This window comes from Podarcis erhardii (genome assembly GCF_964252035.2).
Source record: "Podarcis erhardii genome assembly, chromosome: 16".
Classification (NCBI taxonomy): domain Eukaryota; kingdom Metazoa; phylum Chordata; class Lepidosauria; order Squamata; family Lacertidae; genus Podarcis; species Podarcis erhardii.
The window spans coordinates 35,285,979-35,304,575 of NC_138514.1; the positions used below are offsets into that span (position 1 = coordinate 35,285,979).

Consider the following 18,597-nt stretch of genomic DNA (forward strand, 5'->3'; position numbering starts at 1 on the left):
CCAGTGTAAGCAGTATCAAGCTAGATGGTCTGATTCTGTGCAAAGCACCTTCCTATGGGTGGTATACAGCTAAGTTTTACTAAAGAGGAGACCCACTGGAATCAATGGGTCCAACTCTGTCCTGTTACTTACTGGATGTATACTCAGCACTTTCCTGCAAGAAGCCCAGGGCAGCAAACACATCTGAACTAATATGATATGCAATACCACCCCCATGTTAATTGAACGGAATAATGGTTTTAACAGTCATCACTTTTAGAATGCTTTAATTGTTTTCATTTTGCTTTTAAATTGTTTCTCTGTTCACCTCCCTGGGAAGGGAGAATGTAAATTCAATAAATAATAACGGTAATAACTTCTAAGAAAACTACCTTCTAAAGAACAATAATTTGTTCTCAAACTACTAATTTCAGGGTTGCCAGGGACAGAACTTCAGCCATCAAATGGGCCTGGCGAAACAGAACATATTTTAAGTTTCTTAATTCCAGTGGGTCTACTCTTGAGTAAAACATGACCACCACCCTATGTTCTTGACAGCACTGCACTGGGTTTGTTATGCTGGTGACTGCAAAATCTTTAAAGTGTCAAGCTGTACCATCAAAACACTTCTGAGTATCAGTTTATTTTTTTGTTTTGTTTTTAACCTTAATATACATTTATACAGGCCATAATAAAAATTATGCAACAGGATTTTGTTTTTGTTTTTCAGTTATTACGCTACGGGGAGTCAAGAATAAATGCATGCAGTTACAAAGAAGAGGTAGTAGAAACACAGTATTAAAGACCTAAAAATACAAATGTCGTATAAATTAAAAAGAAAAAAAAACCTTTCAAATTAACTGCTGGAATTTCTCATACAGATAAATAAGGTAAACAGTACATTACGTTGTCAAAGCAAAGAAAATAAAAACAAGGGTGGGGGGGAAAGGAGACCCACCCATACACACACATATACGCGGTCATCAGTTCATGGAAACAGATGGTGTCTGAATGTCAACGACCTCCCTGCCGAGAAGGCCTGGCTAGTACAAAAATAAGGTTCCAAATGATTTCGTTCTGAAGAATGGGGTGTGTTCAAGTGTCCAAGTGATGATAATTTTCTTATTTTTAAAAAAACAACAAGCCAACTCTCAAAATGAAGAGGGGTCATTTCCAGAGAAACTAAGTTGCCTAGATAACGAATTCACAAAAGCCACCCGAAGGCATGTCTGAAAATGGGGAGGGAAGCAGCCGTAGGAAGTGTCAGAGTGTCCTCAAAAGCCACCCTGATTTTTTAATGCTCTTCTGCTACTGTAAGGGGAGGAAAGTCCATGCCACCACAACACGCAGAGTCCTAGCACTGCGTGTGTCCGAGAACCCTTTGTGCAGTTTTAAAGGAACAGACTGAAACTGCAGCACGCCTCCTCTGATATGAAAGGGGGGGCGGGACAGGATTAAGGGGAATACCTACCGATAAATACAGGCAGTAACACACAAGTTCCACATGCTACAACAGAACTAAGCAACCAAACTTGTATAAATGGGAGGGGGAAGTAGGGAAGAACAGCAAGCCAGCGGGGGCTTCGCAACGCCACCGAAATGCTCCGGAGTTGTGGCCAAGTTACTCAAGTATTAGACAAACGGGTATATAAAAAAAAGGGAAAAGTCCTCCTGAAGACAGGTTATGTACAGCTTTGCCTGAAAGTCTCCTAAGACGCTACATTTGAAATTTCGGAAAGCGTTTTTTCTTTTCTTTTCTGGATGATTTCGGGATGGGTGGTGGTTTTCCCCCCTCGAAAAGCATACAGTGAAATCGAATGGTTTCCTCTAACCTGCTCCAGCAAGTTTGTTGTGCCTTTTCTGCTTTAAAAAAAAAAAGGACCCCCCCCCTGAAGAGTATAGTTTTTCCTTTTTTTAGTAAATTAGTGCAATATAAAGTATTTTGGGCCAGGATATTCAGGAAGAAGACAAAAACCATCAAGCTTTTATATCCACGATAACTGCTCAAACTGGTTTCAGGGATTCCAAATGGATCTCCCTCAAAAGTAAAATAAAAAAAGAAGACCCCACCCTCACCCAGGTCCATCATTTCTCCTCGTCTTTTTCCAAAAGGTGCTGTTTCTTCTTATGCCTGATGGGCTTGAAGAAGTGCTATTTACAAGACACGAGCTCAGGTCCAAATCCAGCAACAGCCTCAAAAGCGCCACAAGACACAGGTTTGCAGTTAACACTGTTCTCAGCTTCCTCCCAGGGTCTTGTTCCAAAAAGCAATCTCTTCCACCCCTGTAGCTCCCTGAGCAGGAAGAGCCTGCGATTCTGGACCTTGCCCAAAGACGGAAGTCCCAATCTTTGCTCCATCCTTTCATAAGAAATCATAATAATACGCCAATCTGCTGTCCCCAACCGAGGCTTTGTGGCAAGGTTCTGCTGGGAATGGAAAGACGAGCCTTTTGAACCTGGCTGCTCAGTGAAAGGTGGGGTGGGGTGCGCAAGATTTAAGTCATAAGGCAAGTCTCCTCCGAGATAGTTCAGGGTTTCTTCCCTCTGCGAATCAACGGCATTTCTCCTTTCTCTTTGGTAGAAAACCCACAGAAATGTAAAAACCTGCCCTCCTGCTGCAACAGGGGCAAAGGGGGCGATTTGGCTGTAGCGGAACAATCTGCCAAGTGGTCCCGGGCGACTCGCCTACTGCTCGTAAACAGCCACTGCGCTGCAGCAAAGGGCCGAGAGCCTGCGTTCAATACTCGCTTTATCTGAAAGCAAAAGGAGAATGTGTTAAAAAGAGGTGGACACAGGCGAGCCTGCAAGAAGCACTTGTATTGAAACCTTAACCTTTGGGTTGTCGAGGCTCAGAGCAACACGGCTTGCTCCAGATTCTAGGAAAGGAGCCACACTTTGCAAAGGGGACGCCCCACACTGCCAAACCAACTTACATTTGTTAATGTTTTCTATGTCAACCGGGTCTTGTATGATCTTTGCCAGGCCTTCCAGCAACAGAGCCGCTTTGTGGTATCGGTATGCAATGTCTTCTGTCTGCTGAAACATCTCATCCAGGGCGGCTGCCTGCACCTGAGATGGGATATAGAGACTGATCAAACCCAGGGGCTAAGAAAAAGGGGGCACTCTAAGCAGTGACCTGCACGGAAGGCAACCTGCACCCAACGCAGAGATTGCAGGAAGGAGCCTGGTTTCGTTACTTCTTCATGACTGTTTACTGAAAGCTATCTGTTGAGTAGTAAAGGATGTGACTGAGGACCTGGGTTCTAATCCCACTCCTGCCAAGGGCAACTTTGTGCCCCTTTCCCAATCTCTCTGCTTAGCCTATCTCACATAGCTGCTGAGATGATACAATGGGGGGGGGCACACGCTTGACATCATTGGCAGGAAGTAAGAACATTAGAAATGTTAACCCCCAAGAAAAAATACTGGGTGAGGGGAAAGAGCTTTTCATATTTCCCTCAATCTTTATAAATGGAAGAACTGGAACACTGGGAAAACTTGTGTGGATTTTTATTTTGCAATGAGTGAACGCTCCTCCTCTGTTTGAAGCTGCTGCACATCTTTTGGAAACCCCGGAACCTTTCTATTTTGCCCAAGAGCATCAGGGAGTCTCTCCCTGAGCCTCCAACCAGGTTACCCAGGGTACCATTACCAGAAAAGCTTCCCTGTCTCCCACAACTGGGACTGTGTGCGACACCCCAGGGAATTAAAACTAATGACTGTTTAGGTCTGACGAAATATTAGCCAGACAACATGCAGAAATGGCACCTTGGGTTAACTTCTGAGACATACAAAGAAGGTGTTAACAAATGGAAAAAAGAAAGCCCAGTTTAATTAATCCCAAGAGTGCCACCTAATTTGTTTGCATTACTCTTTCAATGGAAATGCAAGGGCCCCTCACTGCTTTTATGTTCCCCAGAAAGGCAAAGCCAAGGAGGGAGCCCACATGTGGCTTTTGAACATGACTGTGGCAAGATTCTCAGTGAGTGCCAGAAGCTCACTTATTCAGAATCCTGTTTCCCATGATAGTTGGTGGCTTCTCTCTATATCCACCATCCACTGAGAGATTTGCTTGTGGATAAGAAGGCTGAGCCCTGGAGCTCTGAGGGGCAGACACAGACAGACCCCCACCCACCCACACACAAAAAAGCCCTTTTCTCCTGAAAGTCCTCCTTATCTTTTACCCACAAGGGGATCAGATACAGCGGCCAAATGCAGCCCTCCAAGACACTCTTTATCTGGACCTGCCCTTTTGCCCCAGACCTGCCTCGCATCCCCCTTCAGTGCTTTTGCAAGGCTGGAAAGTGCCTGATCATGCCTCCCACTGGCCTGGGTGGAGGATAGAAGGGTGTGAGAGAGACAGCAAATGCAGAAACCAGCCTCCTGGACAAAAGGGGACATGTGTTCATTGCTCCACCCCCTTTTGCCTCTGGCTCCGCCCACCACCACTGCATAGCCTTCTCCCCACCCACCGACCCCCTTTACCATTTCCACAGCACAGCTGTAGATGAGCTTCTCGGCCGTGACGCTGTTGATTTCGTCGACGAACCTCTGCTTGTCCGAAAAGAACCGGTTCAGCTTTCCCGTCAGCTTCTTGCACATGGCGATGCAGAACTTGTACCTCTCGTTCAGGTTTTTTACCACTGCAGGGAAGAAAGCAGCTGTGAAACAGGGAGGGGGGCGCTGGCCTGTTCCTCTCACAGCCGGAAGGGCGTATGCTGCTGCCTTGGCCTTGCTGCCACCCATTCAAAGCCCCTGATGCCCTACAGACCTTGACAAGCTCCTGGGCCTGTCCACTGGGTCTGGGAAGCTTCCCCTGCCCCCTCTGGGTCCTAGCAGGTTGCCTTCTACCGAGCCAGAACACTGCTCCATCGAGCTCAGAACTGCCCGCTCTGACTGGCACCGGCTCTCCAGAGTTTCAGGCAAGGGTGCTTTCCTAGCCCTCCCTGGAGATGCCACTGGGGACAGAAGCTGGGACTTTCTGCATGAAAGGCAGCAGATACTCGGCCTGTGAGAAGTCCCAGGTTCTGTCCCTTGCAGTCTCTCCCGGCAGGGTCTGGAGGGTCTTCTGCCGGTTGATTGCATACCCCACTGAGCTAGATGGACCAAGGGCCTGGGCTCCGTGCCCTGGGGGCAGCCCCACACACCTTGCTTCACTGCGGTGGAGAGGTTCAGTTTCGCCGACTTGATTTGCGCTTTGGCTAGGTGCAAGGAGGACGCCAGCAACTGAGCAGCTTTCATGTACAGGACCAGCTGCTCAACTTGCCTGGAGAAGAGAGAAACGGGTGCCTTTTGTTAGGAGAGGAGCTGCCACTTTCCTAATCCCTTTTGGGGTGTGTGTGTGTGTCCACAGCAAGAATTAAAAAGCAAGGGAGAGAATAGCAGCTCGGGCACTGGCCCATTGCCACATGCGGGGCGTGAAGAGATAGCCTTGCGCAGCTCAGCCTCAGAAGGACTACCCCCCCCAAAAAAAAACCCCACATTGCTCATTGGCAACACGGAAATGTCTTCTTGATGGTATAAAGACTTGGGCACACTGGCGCTGGGCAGCTCAACAAAGACCAGCCTCCTGGGGTTTGGTGGGTGGGTACCTACCCCCAGTCTTTGCTCAGCTGGCTGATCTGATCCACTACCACACTCTCCTGGATCTGATAGACAGACACCGCCGAGGAGCAGAGCTCAGGGTTCCCGCTTCGGACAGCGGTCAGGTCCAGGACACACTCCGTGAAGGCCAGCATCAAATTCAGGTGGCGCAGGGTGTCTGTGTGCTCCCTCTGCCAGGAAGGGAAGAAGCAGAGAGAGCCCCACTTAGCATCAAGGAGTTAGCAGGCCACCACCGCCAAACAGCCCCTTCCCTAAAGTGCCACCCACAGCTATATTGAATTCTCTCCTTGGGAAGATCTGGCTAGGTCCCTCTCTCTTTCCAAAGTTTTAAGGTGGGTGCTGAAAACCTTCCCACCCCCAATTAGAAGGCATTTAATGGCAAGGGTTGTAAGCGTTGGATCTTGTCTGACAATAGTTAAGTATTGGGGAGAAGTATTGCAACACACACACACACACACACACACACACACACACACACACACCCCAGGCATGGGGAATCTACAGCCCTCCATCTCTGGCCATTGGTCATGCTGGCTGGGGCTGATGGGAGATGTAGTCCAACGAAGTCTAGAGGGCCACAGGCTCCCCCTGCCCTTGCCTTTAGGGCTCATCACTGTTACAATCTCCTTCAAAAGCATAAATGAATTTTATCTGTCAATATTCAGAAAAGCAACTCTGTCAAGATGCAAGAGGTGCCCACTACCTGCACTTTCAATGCATTTTTGTTCCAATGGGCTTCTCCAGTGGGATGAAAGGGGACTCTGCCAGGAGCGTCTACTTTGTATTCTCTCTCTCTCTCTCTCTCGTGTCTGTGTGTGTTTTCAAATATTTCTTCCCCTCTCTATTTCTTTATTTTACATCACACTGAGACCCTTGCATAGGTGATCAATAAAAGAACGACAACATAAAATATGCAGAGGGAAAAATGGGTTCTCCTGTGTGTGTGTATATGTATGTGTGTGTGAATGGAAATATTGGGGGGTTGGAATTTAAATAGATGCAATACCTACTATCTTATAAAACCTAAACTGCTTTAACAACATACGTTTAATTTATTTAACAGGGATGGGACATCTGTGGGCTTCCAGCTGTAGCTGCAGCCCATCTCCAGTCATCCCTGACAACTGACCCTGCAACATCTGGAGAAACCCCAGCCCCAATACACAGTAACATATACTCACTCTTAAGTTGCCACTGTTCCTTACCTCCATCAAAGTCTCTTCTGGCAGTTCTGGGGCCTCAAAGGTGATAAACCCCTCTAAGCTTGGAGGTGAAGTGCCGTAAGGCATGTACTTCAGGCATGGAGCTGCCTCTGCTCCGGGGGGAGAGGATCCCATGTAAACACCAGGAGGGGAGCCCATGAGGACCCGGCCGCTGGTAGAACACAGAGACCCCCCGGAGCTGTTGGAGCCAACTGGAAAAGGTGGGGAGGGGAGAAAGAAACACACTTGTTTCAGCCCAACAACTTCGGCTGAGTTCAGAGCACCCTGCCCCAGTGAAAATCAGCTGCAAAAGCAGTAGGAGGTGCCGAGGTCCCTGGCAAAGCTCAGCATTATTCAGGGAACAGCAAACTGTAGAACAAAATTACAGACATGTGGTGGCAATGATTTTCACTCTTCACCCAACCACAAGCGTACTTTTTCTCAGAAGCCCTGGAGCAAATCAATGTGTAAGTAAAGATGCTTGAGGGTCTTCCTGTGATTCAGTCAAGGGAGGAGTCTTGAAAGGGCTGAAGCACTTCTGCAGAAAGACAGAAGGCTCCCCTATCTTTTGAGAGGGTTTTGCCCTGGAATACTTTAAAAAAAAGAGGGGGGGGTAGGGTCGCCAGAAAAAGCTCAACAACTTTGGCCAAAAAAAACCCAAGCACTTTTTTGTCCAGATTTTCCCCTTTTGAAATATGGCGACCTTATTTTGGGGTAACAATCCGAGATCCCCAACCAACTTCTCCTGAACTCCCACCTCCCTGCCTTGCTGCACAATCTGGCCCCGGCAACAGGCAATGTCCATGCCACTCACCAGATGTTGTCCGAGCTCTGAGGACCATGTGGGTGCAGGTTGGAGGGGTGGCGCTGTTGGGAGGGGACCCCACGGTAAACATCACGGCTCTTGAGCTCACGCCGGCTCCCATGGAGGGAGGAACTGCTGCGATGCCGCAGGCCCCTGGTGGAGCTGGGGGGAGGAAGAGACGGCACGTTAGTCCTCCTGAGGACATGCCTCACACACAATGTACAAGTACAGCTGGAGCCAAACACGGCCACTGGGAAGGGCGGGGGGGGGGGGGGCCCTAGAAGCCTACCTGAGTTCCCTCAGGGGTGTCTGCTGTCCCTCTTGCCACCTCCCTGGTTATCTCCCATTACAGATCCTTCCTCGAAACCCACTTTTTCCTGTGAGGTTTTTGGCTTAACCCAGGCAAGGCCAATGACCATCTGGTCGGGAGGCGGGGAGAGGAACAACTTTAATCTGGATCTGGGCAGCCCTACTAAAATTTGATTTTCACTCTTGGGGGGGGGGGGGGAGAGAAGGAAAACATTTGCGAGCGCAAAGGTCGATGGATAATCCATGCCTTCATGTTATTTATGTTTTTGATTCCTCCTGGCTATCAGTCATGCAGTGGCCATAAAGTTTGGGGGCAATTTGAATACGAAGCTTTTGTGGGCTGGAGTCCACTCGGGTGGATTTGTGGCACTGTCTTCAGCTGTCAGGGGTGTGTGTGTAAAACACACGATGAAAACAGCCCCATTAAAATGGGAGTCATGGGGAGAGTGATCAAGGGAATGACCAGGTAAACAGGTGTGTCTTCAGAAGCCAGCAGAATGCCAGCACAGGTGGGGGCCTCTTGCATTCCAGGAGGGAGTGAATGTATGCATACCTACATGTACACTCAATATATACACTCACAGGCTTTTTATTCTCTCTCTCTCTCTCTCTCATGCATGTAGCTACTGAACAGGCATTCTTCCTCCATTTCTCCCTTGCCTTCCAACCTACCAAGAGCTCCAGCCACCAGCTGCCTTACCTGTATCCATTGGCCGCTCAGTGTTAAGGCTGTCTGTGCTGCCCTGACACAGCTGGCCTCCCAGAGCTGCTTTTGCTTGCTGATCTGACAGCTTGCCGGTGCTCACAGACCTAAGCAGAAAGAGAGCTCAATGCGCTTGGGAAATGGCAAAATCCAGCGGGGTGGGGGAGAACTGGCAAAGCCTGGGCTGGGCAAGGGGGTGTGTGTGACTTGTTTCTCCTGGCTTTAGTGTGCGGCTGGCCTCAGACTCTGGCGCGAGTTAAGTATCCTCCATGTATGCCAGGCCTGCATGAGCTGTGGTCCACCATGCCAAATGCAGTTTGCTAGACACAGGTGGTGGCTTGACCCACTCTTCCCCAGTCCTGGCCCCATTGTGGCCATAATAGGAAGGAGCCCATTGCAGATCGCCTTCACTTTGTGCAGGTCTGATGTAAACTAAAACAGAGGGTGGGGTGTGCTGGCTTCAGGAAGCCACTCCCCACGATGCAGTGCTGTGGTTAAGTCAGATAGTGTGTACATCCAGCCTGGGAGGGGGCAAGCAGAGCACAGCAGAGGAGGGTAAAGTGCTCTCAAAAGAGGTGTTTAAAGATCCACTTGGGGGGGGGGGAGACCTGGTAGAACTAGGGGGGAAGAAAGAAAACCAACTGTACAACAGATCAAAATGGGTCGTTTGTAATTTACACCCATCTTCATCTGGTAGGAGTTTGCAGGGAGGGAGAAAGAAATATGGATTTGCAAGTGCAAAATGCAAAACAAGGGGGAACTTTTGAGTGCTGGAGGGGGAGAAGCCGCACCAGGAAATGAGGCTTATATTTACACACATTGACACACCAGATCCACATGCTGTGGTCTAAACCACACACTCCAGAGTTCGTGTTCCGCTGGGACCTTTTCCTGGGCAAGCCCAATGAAACAACCAGGTGCTTCCGTTCCATTTCCACAGTGGCTTCTGCGGGAGGAAGAGCGCTGCACTGAAAGCTTAACCCTAGTGCTCTGGGGTGGTGTAAGTTCAGTGCTGTGCTAAGGCCTCCCTTATAGAATCAGCAGAACCAGAACTGTTTTGTCAGCCGAGGAAATAGGACCTACTCTGCCTCATTTGTATATGCCACAAACAGGCAAGAGAAGAGCAAGAACAGGTGAAAGGGGCCTGCTGTGTTCCTTGGTAAAGGTAAGATGTGAAATGGGCGATTTTTAATTCTGCTCCAAAGCTCTGCCTCCACAGTGATCTTTGGCATCAGTTTTGGGGCATGAAGGGACTTGAAGAGCCCCCCCTTTTTCCTGCAGGCAATGGATTTTTTTAATTAAAAAACTTATTTACTTGGAAACCCACGCTGTTGTATAAAAATAGCACAAGGAGGTATATGGGATTAAAAAAACCAACCCACAGTCATTTCAATAGAAACTATTTTAAAATGTCAAACGCTTAAGTAAAAGCTGGTTGGGCAAATAATCTCCAGTTTGAAAAGGCCGGCCTGGATAAAGCAGGTTTGTTTTTTACCCATCCAAAATGGAGCAGGGACAGCTCCTGGCAAGCCTCTTCTACTAGCAAGGATTTCAGGGCCTGCCACAGTGAACGCTCGACCTGTGGAAAAGGCCAACCAAAAGTTTGGCGCAAGTGGGACCACCAAAAGTGAGCGGGGTGCAGCATAAGGGGGTGGGGGAGGGAGGTTAAGGCACTCTGGGGCCAAGTTGTTTAAGGCACAGCATTTAGGGAGGGAGGGAGGGTGGAGGCTGCGGCTGCTACCTGCCAAACAGAGTCTTGCCACGGTGATGCTGCTGCTGCTGTTCCGCTGCCTGCCTGTCGCTTCCCTGTGTCGAATGGAAGTGGGGGAACGTTCTCGCCTCGCCCACATCCTTTGCCTGCTGCAGTAGCGGGGTGTCCGATGGTCCCTGGCGGCTGACCAGGCCCACCAAGTTGCAGGAGGCTTGCGTTTTTGGGATCTTGAAAGGAGCGGTTGTCTAGAAGGTCAAATAAAAAAAGTGAGTCTCACAGGGTTTCGGTCCCATCTGGCTTTATCATTTTGAGGCAGCTGAGGCTTAAGAAGATCAGCAGCAGCCTCCCTCTCTTCCTGGAGTCACACCCCACCCCACCCTCACCCCCAAACGCCATTCAAGTGTCTGGTTTCAAGTCAGGGATGGGGAAAATGGCGGCCCATCAGACGTTAACTCCAAGTGCCAGTGGTAACGACAGCTAGTTGATAGCAGCAGGACTTCCGTTTCCTAAACTCCCACCCCAAATCTGCTCTGGAGGGTCCCCCAGCACCATAGAGCTGGTTTTGAGGTGCCTGGAGAGGAGGTCTCATTGTTCAAATCGAAGCCCCTTGCGCCAGCGAAGCTGCATTGCATACAGCCCTTGGGAGTCCAACAATGAGTTGGCTATGACTTAAAAAACAGATGAGTCAACAACAGATGTCAATTTAAGCGCAGTTAAGCAATGGAGCCAGGGGATCTCGTGCAAGCAGAAGCTAAGGGGGGGGGGGGAGAGAGAAACTAATTCCCTGGAGACAGCACATGATCCTTAACCTGCTCCCAATTTCTCTGAGAAGGAGTCAGCATTTCTACGCTGGTCCAGAGCCTACCAATCTTGTCCCTGTGGAAGAGGTCCCAACACCCACCTTTGTGGGAGAGCCAATGATTGTCGGCAGGGGCGTTTTGAAGAGCCAGTCTGAGCTCCGGGGAGACGATCCTGCGTGCTTCGTGGGTGACGTCCCCAGGCTGACCGGCCGGGCTGGCTGTGGAGAGTGGCTGTAGCTGTAGCCCGCGTAGGATGGGCAGACAGGGTCCGAGTGCTGCTTCCGGAGCTTCTGCTTGTTCTGGTAAATGTCCGTCAGGGTCGCCGGGCTGCTCTGTAGACGGGCACCCGCCATCAGGAGGGACTGCGGAGACTGGGACTGTGGTGCCGGGGAGCCTGGGGGGGAGAGGAAGAAGTGGGAAAAGGCCATCTGGGTGGGATTCAAAGCTCCCTGTAGAGTCTTCCCTCTGAAGAGATGAAGGCAGGAGGAAATACTTCTTCACCCAGCCCTGGATACATGATCGAGCCAGAGGCCCATCTACATCAGTATCCTGTTCTCACAGCAGCCAAGCACATGCCCCAGTGGGAAGCCCACAAGCAAGGCAGAAACTTTCTTCCCACTTGTGATCCTCAACAGCTGACATTCAGACAAAGGTAACCATTTGTTTGGGGGGGGGGAATAGCTCAGTAAAGAGCACACTTGCCTTGCACACAGAAAGCCCCAGACTAAAGGGGTCAACCGGATTTGCCACCCACCTAGCTACAATTCCCAGCACCCTTAAAAAATATACTTCCCTGAAAGGATCTGGGAACTGTGTATTCTACATGTATGGTTTGAATGTGATTTTGCATGGTGTTCAACTGGGAATTACTCAGAACAGACCCACTGAAATTAATGAACAGGACTGAGTTAGGTCCATTAACTTCAACAGGTCTACTTTGAGTAAAACACTGTGCCAGTGTATTGTACCCCTGAAAATTGCTCACCCTCAGAACACTACCATGAGGCATGCTGTCACCACTATCCTAAAGAGGTAGATTCCACTGCCTCAGATTTAAAGCACATTTACATCACTTTAACTGCTATGGGCTCCCTCCTCACAACTGCCAGCACCTTTAACAAACAAATCTTTTGGGAGAAGCCATGTGCTTCCAACGTATGGAGCAGATGTCATTTTGGGGGGTATTCAACTACCCACTGAAATTAATGAGCATGACTAAGCTACACCCACTTGTTTCAAGGGGTCAACTCTGAGCAGAACTTAGTTGAATGCCACCCTTTGCTTTATAGCCTCTCACAATGATAGATACTGCACTCTTTGTTGTACCCAGAGTCCAAAATTTCTCTGAAACGTCATGGCTCCCAACCAAAGATTCACCACTGTCCATCAACCCAAAGGTCTTATGCGCATGCGGAGAGTGGGGGAGATCCACTTGGGTTGAGTGGATGGAAAGCTTTTCCTTTGTCATCAGAAGTCACAAAGGACTGAAAGCCTGGGAAAGGGGGTGGGGAGGAGGAAGCTTACAATCCAGCGCTTTCATAATCCACTAGAGAGGGGGAGAGAGAGAGGGAGCAGAGCCTACAGTAGAACATCAAAGCTGGGGGGGAACTGGGGACGCAGGGAAGGTCAGCTGGGGTCACAGCGCTGGCTGCTTGTCCTCCATCTTGGGAGGGAGCTGTACTTGAACAGTGCTACACACACACACACACACCCCACACAAAAGCCAAGCGCTTGGCAGGCAACCGCTCTGCGCGTGTGCAGTTGTGCCTGCCCGTCCGGACAAAGAGAGCCACGGAAGCTGACCCAACAAAGACCTGTCCACAAAGCTAACAGAGGTTGCCTCCCTTCCTTCATTTAAAAAGGCATCCCCCCCGCCCCCCCCCAAATCTGTGCCTCTAAATCGGGAGAGGATTAAAACCAACCCTGCTGTTTTCAATGAGTTAACCTTCAGTTTGTTGGCTCTGCAGCAGAACTTTCAACAGAGTTTTCCTGCTGCTCAAGACATCAGGTGAGCCCCAGGGGGTGCTGGGGCTTGCTTCTCGGGAGGGGGCTGGGCTAGTCTTGCTTTAACCAAGACGGGGGGGGGGGGGGCTGATTCACACACAACTTTTTTTTCTTCTACTGTTCAGCTTCAGAAGGCAAGTGAGGAGGAACCCCCTACCTGGCTGCTCTGGCCCCCGCTAATGAAATAAAATAAATAACCCATGTGAAAGAGCATGCAGATGTGAGCGCCCCCCCCATGGCAGCATCAAATGGTACAGTCCAGGGAAGCATCACCAAGAGCTGCTTCAGTTCCCAAGAGGCCTTGGTGGAGAGAGACTCAATCTCTTCTCCCACCTGTAAAATGGGAACGTGAGAGACCAGCCAAATGGGGTTACCAGGAAGAGAAGCAAAAAACACCTTACAAGGGAAATCCTATTAAATTGCACTATCAGGTTCATGCCCAAAGACTCCTTGATCTGTGATGTTTGTACATATAACCAGAACGCAGTGCTCCCAAATCTATAGAAAAGAGCTCATCTCTACCAGTCTTTCAAGCAACTGCTTTGCGCCCAATAGCTTCTTGAGTAAGGTACCAAGAAACCTTTGGGACTTAGGGTTCTTGGAATGGGGCTAACAGTTGCCCAGGATGTGCATGTCCAGGCAGCAGGGCAAAGGCTGTGCCTTAAGACTGGGGTTGTGTTCCGGCTCTTTGTGACGATCTTAGGCTGCTGTAAAGCTCTTAGGAGATTGTTCTCGGAAATATGAAGCAGTGTATATAAATGACATAAAATAAGTAAGTGAAGCGGGGGTGAGATGCCACTCACCTGAGGAGTTCCGGCTCCGGGAGTCGTGCCCTTGCAGCTGCCCACAACAGCAGTGCCCAAGTTGCTCAGGGATGGTGCCAACTATTGGAGAAGGGAAGGGCACGCACCATTATTTTCCGGAAAAAGAAAACAAGGGAGCATTTCATCAAACAAATACACCACAGGTGCCCTTGATCAGCAGCTGCTCCTTTAAAAACACCTCATTGTGATTTATAAACAGGATCGCCGAGGCACAGCTTTCTGAACGGTAATCACATGAGCTGCAACTTCTAGGATGATGCTTCATGCATCAAGTCTCGGGTCCACGAAAGCTGATGGCAAACTTAATTTTACTATTTGGAGACTCTGTGATTGTTTTCACTATAATCTCATTGCTCTGTTTCACACTATCCAGCTCAGAGCTAAAGTGAAAGGGTGTTGGTGAGGAGATTGCGGTTGTCACTGCAGTCACAGCAGACTTCCAACTGTCTTTATCCCGGCTTGCATCTGCATCAGAACTATTTAACTGTGTATATGTATGGGATTATTTTTAAATGTTTGCATTGGGCTGTACCCACTGTTACTCCTACTCAGAGCAGACCCACTGAAATTCATTAATGCTGTTACATTAAGTTTACTTGTAGCAAAACTTCAACAACCCAGTTTTTAATATATGGAACTAATTGTTTTATAGATGGAACTATCTTTTGTTTTCACACACTCTCCTTATTTCGTAATTGCAACTGGTCTTATTTCTCTTATAAGCAGACAGCTATATCCTTGTAACCTGCTCATGGAGTTTACAGGGAAGGCCAGGTAAAGACCTCCAACCAACAAATCCATTTGTGCTGTGCAATCCCAAAGCTAGCACAAAACTAGTTGCATCCTATACCCCAGTGTGGAGCTGGGGTTTCATCTCTGGCATAGCGCCTGTGGGGGCCTGAGGCATTTCAAGCTTGCCCTGATTATTAGAGAGATTAGACCCTTTCCCCCTCCAGCAGTGGTGAGCTACTTGCTGAGCACAAGATTTTGCTATCAAGTGCACGTAAAAGCCATCTCAGAGAGTCGTAAAGGCAGAATGCCTTTAAGCAACCACCTCTTTTTGTGCTAAACTGCACCTTTCAAGTGTCTCTGCCGATGCGCTTACCGAGCGGTGAAGGGGAGTACGGACGGGAAGATCCTGTGGACAGCCTGCGCCCAACGCCCTGCGCGGAATCGGCTGGCACTGGGGAACAGGAGCCAGTCTTCAGGAAGCCCATGGGGCTGGTGTTCGACCGCCTCACCACAGCGGATCTGCAAACAAAACCCAAAAGGAGACTTGTGTCCAGTTTCAGGGAGAGATCTGTTTGCAATATGTGCACCTCTTTACTCTGGGTCTTTTGACACCCTAGGACAGCCTTTGCCAAACTGGAGATGAGCGGGTAAGAAATCAAATCAGCAGCAGCAGCCAGCCTGTCACTAACAATCTTTAACAGAGACACATTCCCAACCCGACCCCAGAATGTTCAGCTTTTGTTTGAACAATAGCAACAGTGACTTCCCAAGCCTTCTTCAAACAATTAAACAACTTCAGACATATTTGACTATTTAGAAACTGTTCCACATCAACCGTTAGGATGTTTTTTCCTTCAACATAACCTCCAGTTGCTCCCACCAAGTATCCTGCTGGGTCTTGTAGAGTTCCAATGTGCCCATCAAGTTAGGTAAACACACCGTACAGTGGTGCCCCGCAAGACGAATGCCTCGCAAGACGAAAAACTCGCTAGATGAAAGAGTTTTCCGTTTTCGAGGGTGCTTCGCAAGACGAATTTCCCTATGGGCTTGCTTTGCAAGACGAAACGTCTTGCGAGTTCTTCCCCTCCCCCCTTTTTTCTAAGCCGCTAATTGCAGCTTCCGCTAATGGCCATGCTTCGCAAGACGAAAAAACCGCAAGACGAAGAGACTCACGGAATGAATTAATTTCGTCTTGCGAGGCACCACTGTATGTTTAAAGCATATTTAGAGGACATGGAATCCACAGAGAACCGTAGTGTATCCCTCACAGACCGACAACCCCCAGCACCCTTAACAAACTACAGTTCCCAGGGTTGGGGACGGGGTTGTGTGTCACTGTGTGTGCTTTAAATGTACAGTGGTACCTCGGGTTAAATACTTAATTCGTTCCAGAGGTCCATTCTTAACCTGAAACTGTTCTTAACCTGAAGCACCACTTTAGCTAGTGGGGCCTCCTGCTGCTGCCATGCCGCTTGAGCACAATTTCTGTTCTCATCCTGAAGCAAAGTTCTTAACCTGATGTAATATTTCTGGGTTAGCGGAGTCTGTAACCTGAAGCATATGTAACCCAAGGTATCCCTGTACAATGGCCTTATAGTCATATAACCCAATTCAAACAAAGAAACAACGTATGTGGTTTTTTAAAATTACTGGCAAGACATCTTCCTTTGGTGAAGGCGGGCAAAGCAAATATGAAAAAACAAAAAGTTCTCTTACCTGGGTGACCCATGGGGGTTTGACACGGGGCTGGCAGCTGAGGTCAGGTTCTGCTCAATGCGCTGGTAATTGCGTAGCTGAGTGGGAACCGGGATGGGTGCCGTCTCGCTGCGGGGAGAGACCGACGGCTGGCACTGCCTGAAGGCGGGAGGGAAGGAGAGGGGGAATGAGGGGTGGCAGAGGAGCCGCTTTTCAATCTGCACCATTGTCCAGAGTTAACGTGGGTCTTCGGGGGAGAGGCAAATGAACAAGGGCCTGGGTTTCCCGGCAGGGTCTACATGTGCGCCAAATAGCTGCGGTTTCTGGACAGCGGCAAGCAAGCCTCTGCTAATGAGCCGGAGTGCAAACCAGCAGGGACTGGAGACTTGACTGGAAAAATCAATCATTTAACTCGGAGGAAAGCAGGTCAGCTGCACAGTGGGCCCCTCCCCTCCTCCCCACAGGCAGGCATGCGGGCAGAGAGGCTGGAGGACGCTCTCTCCCCACCCACTTCCAATGTTTCAAAACAAAGTCATTCTAGGAAAATCCACTGTGGGGAGAGAACAGGAAGATCAGGAGCAAGGATGGCTGGCCTGCGTTGCCTTGTGTTTGTTCAAGGCTCAAAAAGGCAGGCGATACGGGGAACGGTTTGGAGCAAGAAAACAGCTTATGTAACTAGTCAATAAACCAGCCAAAGATTATCACCTAAGCACACTGTTGTGTGGGTGCATGTGTGGTTCATGCAAACTTCTCAGCCAGTCGATGCTGGCCTCTTGAGAACAGCTCAGCTAAACACAGGTCAAGATATGCTTGGGAATGAGCCACGCAGTGGCAGCCACTGCCCACGCTCTGAAGCGGATGCCTGAAGTTCACTAGCTTAGATTTGTGCCAAAACGTTTTGGGGAAAGGTAGATGTGGGGGAAGACCTACAGGCGCAAACTGTGCAGCCCACCTGGGGCGAACTGGACATCAGAAGAGAGCCTGGTTACTGGATCAGGCCAAAGGGGGCCCATCGAGTCCAGCACTGCTCTCACAGTGGCCAAGCAGAAGCCCCCTGTCAGCAGCCCACAAACAGTAACTCTCTCCACACTTGTGATTCCTAGGAACTGGTATTCAGAGGCAAAATGGATGGAGAACATAGTGATTGTGGCTACTAGCCATTGGTAGTCTCCTCCCCTTTTAAAGCCATCCAAGTTGATAGCCATCACAACTTCTTGTGGGAGCAAATGCCATAGTTTAATTATATACTGTTTGAAGAAATCCTTCATTTAGTCTGTCCTTGCAGCCTTGGTTCTTCAAACTATGGGAGACAGTTAACCCAAACTATCTGTTCAGACCTGTTCAGATAGCTAAATCTGTTTTCTGTGAGGAAGAGTCCATAGTCTCAAAATGTTTGGTGAATAATCCATCATTTGCGATCTCCTACATTTCTGCATTTTATCTCATAACTGTTTTCTTATGTTAATTTTATTAGTCTTATAATTGTGGTAGTTTATGGGTTGTTAGAGGAGGGGTAGTACCGCAGGTGAGGGACACGTCATCCTCCTTCTGGGGTCACCTGTGCATCTTTAGTCCCCACCCTGCACTCACCCTGTGGCTCCTGAAAAGTTGTCAGCATGTGAGAGCAGCCACACGCCAGGAACGACTGACTAGCCAGCTAAACCTTTTTGCAGTGGGGAAACCAGAAACTGTACACAGTATTTGAAGTGTGGCATCACCAGAGATTTGCAGGAAGTCCTTAGGATGTTGGCATTTCCAATCTTTTCCCTCTCAATCCCTAACGTGGGCTTGACGCCAAGAGCAGAGTCCATACTAAATCAAGCAGATTTCAGCTAAGCCCCTCAGCTTCAACCTGAGAACTTTGCAAAAGACTTGGCTGCTTTTTGTCTCTGCCCCCTCAAGAATCCCGGGGGGGGGGGTCTTGCCTCCTCATACAATATTTTTTAATTTCCTTAAGTCTTTTCCAGGCTACACAGGTGAGCTTTGCACCATCACAATGCTTGCTAGATGCTTAAGAAAGGGCAATGGATGGATCCGGATGCAGCAAAATCCGCAGGGGCCCCATCTTAACTTTTTCATGGCTTTAAGATTTCATTGCTAGAAACATCTTTGATTTTTAATGACACAGCGTTATGCAAACGTTTTTTTATAAATCAACCAATGGAGGCTAATTTATCCAATCCAGGGAGGAGCGACAAGCTTTGCTCCTTCCTCAACACACAACGGCTT

The 18,597-nt window shown here is 49.0% G+C and overlaps 1 protein-coding gene across 1 annotated transcript in view; it reads right to left on the reverse strand.

Annotated features, from left to right (window-relative positions):
• Window positions 1–603: 603 nt before the first annotated feature.
• ULK2 (unc-51 like autophagy activating kinase 2) overlaps window positions 604–18,597 on the reverse strand; it is a 66,333-nt gene continuing 48,339 nt past the window's right edge. Inside the window, exons 15-27 of the mRNA XM_081844076.1 lie at window positions 16,390–16,527; window positions 15,047–15,192; window positions 13,921–14,001; window positions 11,215–11,507; window positions 10,344–10,558; window positions 8,600–8,709; window positions 7,600–7,752; window positions 6,789–6,997; window positions 5,575–5,753; window positions 5,127–5,245; window positions 4,465–4,622; window positions 2,913–3,048; window positions 604–2,732 (exon numbers count right to left, since the gene is read on the reverse strand). Of these exons, the coding sequence (XP_081700202.1) occupies window positions 2,665–2,732; window positions 2,913–3,048; window positions 4,465–4,622; window positions 5,127–5,245; window positions 5,575–5,753; window positions 6,789–6,997; window positions 7,600–7,752; window positions 8,600–8,709; window positions 10,344–10,558; window positions 11,215–11,507; window positions 13,921–14,001; window positions 15,047–15,192; window positions 16,390–16,527 (2,005 nt within the window). The 3' untranslated portion in view covers window positions 604–2,664. The remainder of the gene's footprint in view (window positions 2,733–2,912; window positions 3,049–4,464; window positions 4,623–5,126; window positions 5,246–5,574; window positions 5,754–6,788; window positions 6,998–7,599; window positions 7,753–8,599; window positions 8,710–10,343; window positions 10,559–11,214; window positions 11,508–13,920; window positions 14,002–15,046; window positions 15,193–16,389; window positions 16,528–18,597) is intronic.